The sequence below is a fragment of the Heterodontus francisci genome, chromosome 26 (genome assembly GCF_036365525.1).
Source record: "Heterodontus francisci isolate sHetFra1 chromosome 26, sHetFra1.hap1, whole genome shotgun sequence".
In the NCBI taxonomy this organism is placed as follows: Eukaryota; Metazoa; Chordata; class Chondrichthyes; order Heterodontiformes; family Heterodontidae; genus Heterodontus; species Heterodontus francisci.
In genome coordinates, this window is record NC_090396.1 from 48525696 (window position 1) to 48535457 (window position 9762).

At 56.3% G+C, this 9762-nt stretch overlaps 1 protein-coding gene across 3 annotated transcripts in view; it reads right to left on the bottom strand.

The window, feature by feature from the left end:
* LOC137384320 (protein tweety homolog 2-like) overlaps positions 1–3602 on the bottom strand; it is a 145309-nt gene extending 141707 nt beyond the window's left edge. For 2 of the 3 annotated variants that reach the window (XM_068058182.1, XM_068058183.1), the window contains exon 1: positions 3244–3602. In XM_068058182.1, coding sequence (XP_067914283.1) covers positions 3244–3369 — 126 coding nt within the window. In that variant the 5' untranslated portion in view covers positions 3370–3602. The remainder of the gene's footprint in view (positions 1–3243) is intronic. The other variant, XM_068058181.1, reaches the window with a different exon arrangement.
* Positions 3603–9762: the final 6160 nt, after the last annotated feature.

Consider the following 9762-nt stretch of genomic DNA (forward strand, 5'->3'; position numbering starts at 1 on the left):
TGGGGGAGAGAAAGAGAGGAGGGGGGGAGAGAAAGAGAGGAGGGGGGGGAGAGAAAGAGAGGAGGGGGGGAGGAGGGGGGAGGGGGGAGGGGGAGGGGGGAGGGGGGAGGGGGGGAGGGGGAGGGGGGAGGGGGGGAGGGGGGGAGGGGGGGAGGGGGGGAGGGGGGAGGGGGGAGGGGGGGAGGGGGGGAGGGGGGGGAGGGGGGGGAGGGGGGAGGGGGGGGAGGGGGGGGAGGGGGGGGAGGGGGGGGAGGGGGGGGAGGGGGGGGAGGGGGGGAGGGGGGGGAGGGGGGGGAGGGGGGGAGGGGGGGGAGGGGGGGGAGGGGGGGAGGGGGGGAGTGAGGTGGGGGGGAGGGAGGGGGGAGGGGGGGGAGGGGGAGGGGGGGAGGGGGGAGGGGGGGAGGGGGGGAGGGGGAGGGGGGGAGGGGGAGGGGGGAGGGGGGGAGGGGGGGAGGGGGGGAGGGGGGGGAGGGGGGAGGAGGGGGGAGGGGGGGAGGGGGGAGGGGGGGAGGGGGGGGAGGGGGGGGAGGGGGGGAGGGGGAGGGGGGGAGGGGGGGAGGGGGGGGAGGGGGGGAGAGGGGGGGAGGGGGAGGGGGGAGGGGGGGAGGGGGGGGGGGGGGGAGGGGGGGAGGGGGGGAGGGGGAGGGAGGGGGGGGAGGGGGGAGGGGGGGAGGGAGGGGGGAGGGGGGGGAGGGGGGGAGGGGGGGAGGGGGGGGAGGGGGGAGACAGAGTCAGAGACGGGGGGGGGAGGACACAAGAGTCAGAGACGGGGGGTGGGGAGGACACAAGAGTCAGAGACGGGGGGTGGGGGGGAGGACACAGAGTCAGAGACGAGGGGGGAGGACACAGAGTCAGAGACGGGGGGGCAAGAGTCAGAGACGGGGGGGGCACAGAGTCAGAGACGGGGGGGGGCACAGAGTCAGAGACGGGGGGGGGGAGGACAAGAGTCAGAGACGGGGGGTGGGGAGGACACAAGAGTCAGAGACGGGGGGTGGGGAGGACACAAGAGTCAGAGACGGGGGGTGGGGGGGAGGACACAGAGTCAGAGACGGGGGGTGGGGGGGGAGGACACAGAGTCAGAGACGGGGGGGGGGGGGAGGACACAGAGTCAGAGACGAGGGGGGAGGACACAGAGTCAGAGACGGGGGGGGCACAGAGTCAGAGACGGGGGGGGCACAGAGTCAGAGACGGGGGGGCACAGAGTCAGAGACGGGGGGGGCACAGAGTCAGAGACGGGGGGGGGCACAGAGTCAGAGACGGGGGGGGGCACAGAGTCAGAGACGGGGGGGGGCACAGAGTCAGAGACGGGGGGGGGCACAGAGTCAGAGACGGGGGGGGGCACAGAGTCAGAGACGGGGGGGGGCACAGAGTCAGAGACGGGGGGGGCACAGAGTCAGAGACGGGGGGGGCACAGAGTCAGAGACGGGGGGGGCACAGAGTCAGAGACGGGGGGGGCACAGAGTCAGAGACGGGGGGGGCACAGAGTCAGAGACGGGGGGGGCACAGAGTCAGAGACGGGGGGGGCACAGAGTCAGAGACGGGGGGAGCACAGAGTCAGAGACGGGGGGGAGCACAGAGTCAGAGACGGGGGGGGCACAGAGTCAGAGACGGGGGGGGCACAGAGTCAGAGACGGGGGGGGCACAGAGTCAGAGACGGGGGGGGCACAGAGTCAGAGACGGGGGGGGCACAGAGTCAGAGACGGGGGGGGCACAGAGTCAGAGACGGGGGGGGCACAGAGTCAGAGACGGGGGGGGCACAGAGTCAGAGACGGGGGGGGCACAGAGTCAGAGACGGGGGGGGCACAGAGTCAGAGACGGGGGGGCACAGAGTCAGAGACGGGGGGGGCACAGAGTCAGAGACGGGGGGGGCACAGAGTCAGAGACGGGGGGGGCACAGAGTCAGAGACGGGGGGGGCACAGAGTCAGAGACGGGGGGGGCACAGAGTCAGAGACGGGGGGGGCACAGAGTCAGAGACGGGGGGGGCACAGAGTCAGAGACGGGGGGGGCACAGAGTCAGAGACGGGGGGGGCACAGAGTCAGAGACGGGGGGGGCACAGAGTCAGAGACGGGGGGGCACAGAGTCAGAGACGGGGGGGGCACAGAGTCAGAGACGGGGGGGGCACAGAGTCAGAGACGGGGGGGGGCACAGAGTCAGAGACGGGGGGGGCACAGAGTCAGAGACGGGGGGGGGCACAGAGTCAGAGACGGGGGGGGGCACAGAGTCAGAGACGGGGGGGGGCACAGAGTCAGAGACGGGGGGGGCACAGAGTCAGAGACGGGGGGGGCACAGAGTCAGAGACGGGGGGGGCACAGAGTCAGAGACGGGGGGGGCACAGAGTCAGAGACGGGGGGGGCACAGAGTCAGAGACGGGGGGGGCACAGAGTCAGAGACGGGGGGGCACAGAGTCAGAGACGGGGGGGGCACAGAGTCAGAGACGGGGGGGGCACAGAGTCAGAGACGGGGGGGGCACAGAGTCAGAGACGGGGGGGGCACAGAGTCAGAGACGGGGGGGGGCACAGAGTCAGAGACGGGGGGGGCACAGAGTCAGAGACGGGGGGGGCACAGAGTCAGAGACGGGGGGGGCACAGAGTCAGAGACGGGGGGGCACAGAGTCAGAGACGGGGGGGGCACAGAGTCAGAGACGGGGGGGGCACAGAGTCAGAGACGGGGGGGGCACAGAGTCAGAGACGGGGGGGGCACAGAGTCAGAGACGGGGGGGGCACAGAGTCAGAGACGGGGGGGGCACAGAGTCAGAGACGGGGGGGGCACAGAGTCAGAGACGGGGGGGAGCACAGAGTCAGAGACGGGGGGGGCACAGAGTCAGAGACGGGGGGGGCACAGAGTCAGAGACGGGGGGGGCACAGAGTCAGAGACGGGGGGGGCACAGAGTCAGAGACGGGGGGGAGCACAGAGTCAGAGACGGGGGGGAGCACAGAGTCAGAGACGGGGGGGGCACAGAGTCAGAGACGGGGGGGAGCACAGAGTCAGAGACGGGGGGGGGCACAGAGACAGAGACGGGGGGGGGCACAGAGACAGAGACGGGGGGGGGCACAGAGTCAGAGACGGGGGGGGGCACAGAGTCAGAGACGGGGGGGGGCACAGAGACAGAGACGGGGGGGGCACAGAGACAGAGACGGGGGGGGGCACAGAGACAGAGACGGGGGGGGGGGGGTTACACAGAGTCAGAGACGGGGGGTGGGGGGGTTACACAGAGACAGAGACTGGACACAGCCTCTCTGACCTGCTGGTAGTTGCCATCCTGCGGGTTGAACGTGTTGTCCACTGGCTGCAGGCGGAGGTTCACATGCGGAAAGTTGTGCAGCCAGTCTGTCCACCACGGAGCAATGTAATCCACCCGGGAAGCCATGCCGGGAGCCGGGAGCCGGGATCCGGCGGTGGGAAGGAGAGCAGGAACACTCGGATATCAAGCAGTTTCCCCCTACACCCTCCCTCCCCTCCTCCGGGCACAAGGACAGCAGCGAGCCGGCCACAGCCACCCTGCAGCACCGGCTCAGTCAGGCAGTGAGTGAGTGAGTGGCCGCCGCTGCTCAGAGGCAGAGAAGCGCAGCCCGATCGCAGCAGCCAGCCTGAACAAGCGCGCCCCCGGCACACTGGCGGGAGCGCGCCTGGCCGGCCTCCGCCGCGGCGACGCGACAAGTGCCCGCGTGCCCGCGCATCCTGTTCCGGGAAGTCATGTTGACAGGAGCTGGAGCCTCCAGCCTGCTTTCCTCTCTCTCTTCCCTCCACCAGCTCCTACCGGGGGCGGGGGCGGGGGAAATGGATGAGCTGTCCGCTTTCTTGTTGAAAAATAAAATTACTGCAAACAGGGTAAAAGGCAGACGTTAAAGATCAGTTTAGTGAGCCAATTAAAAAACAAAAACACACACAATCTTTTCCACTCTCTTAGGAGCAGAGACTGCCCAAGATGTATGGGAGGATCATTAATGGGTTTGCGCCGCGAATGTGGACTCCATCAATATTAAATTATGCTGATGAGGGAAATTGGCGTGTCTATTCATGTCCTGCTGCGTCAGTTATATTGCTCATACTTTGTGGTTTTGTCAGATTCTCTGTATTTTCATGCCCCCCCTTTCTCCTCTTCATACTATATCTCTTACTGCCTTACTTTACTACACTGTTACCTGAAATTGACCCATGAGCTGCTTCTTCTCTCCAGGCACTTAAATCAACCAATTAAATTTTTTCCTCACCACAGGCAGCTGCCCCATCAAATAGCATGGCTACCTAATGCGTACGAATTTTTAATTAGCTGATTTTAACAAGTCGCCAAGAACAAATGGGCCACCCGCTTGTGAGATGTTGCATCACGCCCAGGCTCATTGAGGCAAATCATGACAAGCACACTGCATGGGAGGCTTCAATGTGTGCAGCTGTGAGAAGGATGAGAGGCTATTGAGAATTCGGAGACGCAATAATGTTACTGTACATATGGGGATTCCTGTGTACGTAGTACTTCATTTAAGACGGTATGCTTTGTATAACTGCTGATGGCTTTCTGAAAGCCCAGGTAGCATTTAAAGTGTCAGTCTTATGCCCATTCACTTGATCTGCCGATAAGCCCTTTGTAACTTCCTGCAGTTCACTGCGTCTAACCTGGATGCAAACTTGGACAAACAGCCTTCTATTTCTTCAGCCAAATTGACAGCGAAAAGATGGGATCCCAGCATAGGACCCTGGGGAACATAAGTTGTTACATCCCGCCGGAGAATGTTCCCTACTCTCTCTCTATCCTCCCAACTACTTATCAATTCATTGTGCAAGCTTAAATTAGATATAGTATAATTTGGTTTGAAATATTACTTATTGATTTATCACTAAAGAGGATTCCTAAGAGTGTAATTTTGTTCCGGTTTTCAAATTTTCCCCCAAAATTCAGGCATAGTACAAAAACTACCTTGCAAAACTTCCATACTGATTCAGGTAGGTAATAAAAACTTCAACTATCAATTTGTTAATTAATGCTGCAGGACTGTATTATTGACAGCTGACAGCTTCATTACTTTTGGGAAGTACTGCCTAAGACCAGGAAGTTAGTTGAAGTGGGAGAATCATTTACAAAACCCACATTGAAACACTCTATGCCAACATTTATTTACTTGCTGATATGTAGCTTTGTTGGAGGGTAAAAAAGGTATGGAGATTTAATACTTGTGCCTGCCATTTGCCACTAACAATATGAAGAGCAGGGCAAAACAATAAACTCAACCAATGGAGTATAACTATTTCATGTGGAAAAAAAGTGGGAACTGAGATTTTTATTTTTTGGCATAGTGGTATTGTCACTGGACTAGTAACCCAGAGACTCAGGGTATTGCTCTGGGGACTTGGGTTCAAATCCCACCACTGCAGAAGGTGGAATTTGAATTCAATTAATAAATCTGGAATTAAAAAGCTATGTCGATTGCTGTAAAAACCCAGCTGGTTCACTAATGTCCTTCAGGGGAGGAAATTTGCTGTCCATACCTGGTCTGGCCGACATGGGACTCCAGACCCACAGCAATATGGTCAACTCTTACATGCCCTCTGAAATGGCCTAGCAAGCCACTCATCTAGCAAGTATCGAACTGCTACAAAGTCAATAAAAAGGAATGAAACCGGACGGACCACCCAGCATCGACCTAGGCACTGGAAATGACAACGGCAAACCCAGCCCTGTCGACCCTGCAAAGTCCTCCTTACTAACATCTGGGGCTTGTGCCAAAGTTGGATGCTGTCCAACAGACTAGTCAAGCAACAACCTGACAGTCATACTCACGGAATCATACCTGACAGACAATGGCCCAGACACTGCCATCACCATCCCTGGGTACGTCCTGTCCCACTGGCAGGACAGACCAGCAGAGGTGGCAGCACAATGATATACAGTAGGGACCGAGTTGCCTTGGGACTCCTCAACGTCGACTCCAGACCCCATGAAGTCTCATGGCATCAGGTCAAACATGGGCGAGGAAACCTCCTACTGATTACCACCTACCGCCCGCCCTCAGCTGATGATTCAGTACTCCACCATGTTGAACACCACTTGGAGGAAGCATTGAGGGTGGTAAGGGCACAAATGTACTCTGGGTGGGGGACTTCAATGTCCATCACCAAGAGTGGCTTGGTAGCACCATTACTGACCGAGCTGGCCAAGTCCTAAAGGACATATCTGCTAGACTGGGTATGCAGCAGGTGGTGAGGGAACCAAGAAGAGGGGAAAACATACTTGAACTCGTCCTCACCAATCTGCCTGCCACAGATGCATCTGTCCATGACAGTATTGGTAGGAGTGACCACCGCACAGTTGGTATGGAGACCAAGACCCGGCTTCACATTGAGGATACCCTCCATCATGTTGTATGGCACTACCACCGTGCTAAATGGGATAGATTTCAAACAGCTCTAGCAATGCAAAACTGGGCATCCATGAGGTGCTGTGGGCCATCAGCAACAGCAGAATTGTACTCAACCACAATCTGTAACCTCATGGCCCAGCATATCCCCAACTCTACCATTACCATCAAACCAGGAGACCAACGCTGGTTCAATGAAGAGTGCAGGAGGGCATGCTCAGAGCAGTACCAGGCACAGCTCAAAAATGAGGTGTCAACCTGGTGAAGCTGCAACACAGGACTATCTGCGTGCTAAACTGCATAAGCAGCATGCAAGAGACAGAGCTAAGCGATCCCATAACCAACGAATCAGATCTAATCTCTGCAGTCCTGCCACATGCAGCCGTGAATGGTGGTAGACAATTAAACAACTAACTGGAGGTGGCAGCTCCACAAATATCCCCATCCTCAATGATGGGGGAGCCCAGCACATCAGTGCGAAAGATAAGGCTGAAGCATTTGGAAGAATCTTCAGCCAGAAGTGCTGAGTTGATGATCCATCTCTGCCTCCTCCTGAAGTCCCCAGCATCACAGATGCCAGACTTCAGCCAGTTCGATTCACTCCGCATGATATCAAGAAACGACTGAAGGCATTGGATACTGCAAAGGCTATGGGCCCTGACAATATTCCGGCAATAGTACTGAAGACCTGTGCTCCAGAACTTGACGCGCCCCTAGCCAAGCTGTTCCAGTACAGCTACAACACTGGCATCTACCCTGCAATGTGGAAAATTGCCCAGGTATGTCCTGTACACAAAAAGCAGGACAAGTCCAACCTGGCTAATTATCACCCCATCAGCCTACTCTCAATTATCAGTAAAGTGATGGAAGGTGTCATCAACAGTGCCATCAAGCAGCACTTGCTTAACAATAACCTGCTCAATGATGCTCAGTTTGGGTTCTGCCAGGGCCACTCAACTCCCGACCTCATTACAGCCTTGGTTCAAACATGGACAGAAGATCTGAACTCCAAAGGTAGGTGAGAGTGACTGCCCTTGACATCAAGGAAGCATTTGACTTGAGTATGGCATCAAGGAGCCCCAGCAAAACCCTAGAAAACCCTCCGCTGACTGGAGTCATACCTCGCGCAAAGAAAGATGGTTGTGGTGGTTGGAGGTCAAGCATCTGAGCTCCAGGACATAACTGCAGGAGTTCCTCAGGGTCGCGTCCAAGGCCCAACCATCTTCAGCTGCTCCATCAAAGACCTTCCTTCAATCATAAGGTCAGAAGTGGGGATGTTCACTGGTAATTGTAAAATGTTCAGCACCATTCGTGACTCCTCAGATACTGAAGCAATCCGTGTAGAAATGCAGCAAGACTTGGACAATATCCAGGCTTGGACTGATAAGTGGAAAGTAACATTTGCACCACACAAGTGTCAGGCAATGACCATCTCCAACAAGAGAGAATCTAACCATCTCCCCTTGACATTCAATGGCATTACCATCGCTGAATCCCCCACTATCAACATTCTAGGGGCTACCATTGACCAGTAACTGAATTGGAGTAGCCATATAAATACTGTGGCTACAAGAGCAGGTCAGAGGCTAGGAATCCTCCAGCAAGTAACTCACTTCCTGACTCCCCAGAGCCTGTCCACCATCTACATGGCACAAGTCAGGAGTGTGATGGAATACTCTCCACTTCCCTGGATGGGTGCAGCTCCAACAACATTCAAAAAACTCGACACCATCCAGGACAAAACAGCCCACTTGATTGGCACCCCATCTACAAACATCCACTCCCTCCACCACTAACGCACAGTGGCAGCAGTGTGTACCGTCTAAAAGATGCACTGCAGCAACGCATCAAGGCTCCTTAGACAGCACCTTCCAATCCCACGATCTCTACCAACTAGAAGGACAAGGGCAGCAAATGCATGAGAACACCTCCACCTGCAAGTTCCCCTCCAAGTCACACACCATCCCGACTTGGAACTATATCGCAGTTCCTTCACTGTCGCTGGGTCAAAATCCTGGAACTCCCTTCCTAACAGCACTATGGGTGTACCTACCCCACATGGACTGCAGCAGTTCAAGAAGGCAGCTCACCACCACTTTCTCAAGGGCAATTAGGGATGGGCAATAAATGCTGGCCTGGCCAGCAACGCCCACATCCCATGAAATGAAGAAAAATTTTTTTTTACTTATAACCGTGGTTTTTAGAAATTCTCCAATGACTCCTATCTTTCCTCATTTAAAAAAGTGTTCTTTGCATTTGTCTACTTTTTTGATTCATTCATGGGATGTGGGCGTTGCTGGCTAGGCCATCATTTATTGCACATCCCTAATTGCCCTGGAGAAGGTGGTGGTGAGCTGCCTTCTCGAACCACTGCAGTCCATGTGAGGTAGGTACACCCACAGTGCTATTAGGAAGGGAGTTCCAGGATTTTGACCCAGCAAGTGAAGGAACGGCGATATAATTCCAAGACATGCTGGCGTGTGGCTCGAAGGGAAACTTGCAGGTGTGGTGTTCACATGCCTTTGTCCTTCTAGGTGGTCGGGGTCAGGGGTTTGGAAGGTGCCGTCTCAGGCTGCTTGATACGTTGCTGCAGTGCATCTTCTAGATGGTACACACTGCTGCCATTGTGCATCGGTGGTGGAGCAAGTGAATGTTTGTGCATGGGGTGCCAATCAAGCAAGCTGCTTTGTCCCGGATGGTATTGAGCTTCTGGAGTTGTTGGAGCTGCACCCATCCAGGCAAGTGTAGAGTTTTCCATCACTCTCCTGACTTGTGCCTTGTAGATGGTGGACAGGCTTTGGAGAGTTAGGTGGTGAGTTACTCACTGCAGGATCCAGAGCTTCTGACCTACTCTTATAGCCACAGTATTTATATGTCTACTCTAGTTCAGTTTCTGGGCAATGGTAACCCCTAGGATGTTGATAGTGGGGGATTCAGCGATCATAATGCCATTGAATGTCATGGGGAGATGGTTAGATTCTCTCTTGTTAGAGCTGATCATTGCCTGACACTTGTGTGGCACGAATGTTACTTGCCACTTATCAGCCCAAGCTTGGATATTGTCCAGGTCTTGCTGCATTTCTACACAGACTGCTTTCGTATCTGAGGATGGTGCTGAACATTGTGCAATCATCAGCGAACATCCCCACATCTGACCATATGATGGAGGGAAGGTCATTGATGAAGCAGCTGAAGATGGTTGGGCCTAGGATACTTCCCTGAGGAATTCCTGCAGTGATGCCCTGGAGTAGAGATTATTAACCTCCAACAACCACAACCATCTTCCTTTGCGCTAGGTACGACTCCAACCAGCACAGAATTTCCCCCGATTCCCATTGACCCCAGTTTTGCTAGGGCTCCTTAATGCCATACTCATTCAAATGCTGCCTTGATGTCAACCTATTCAC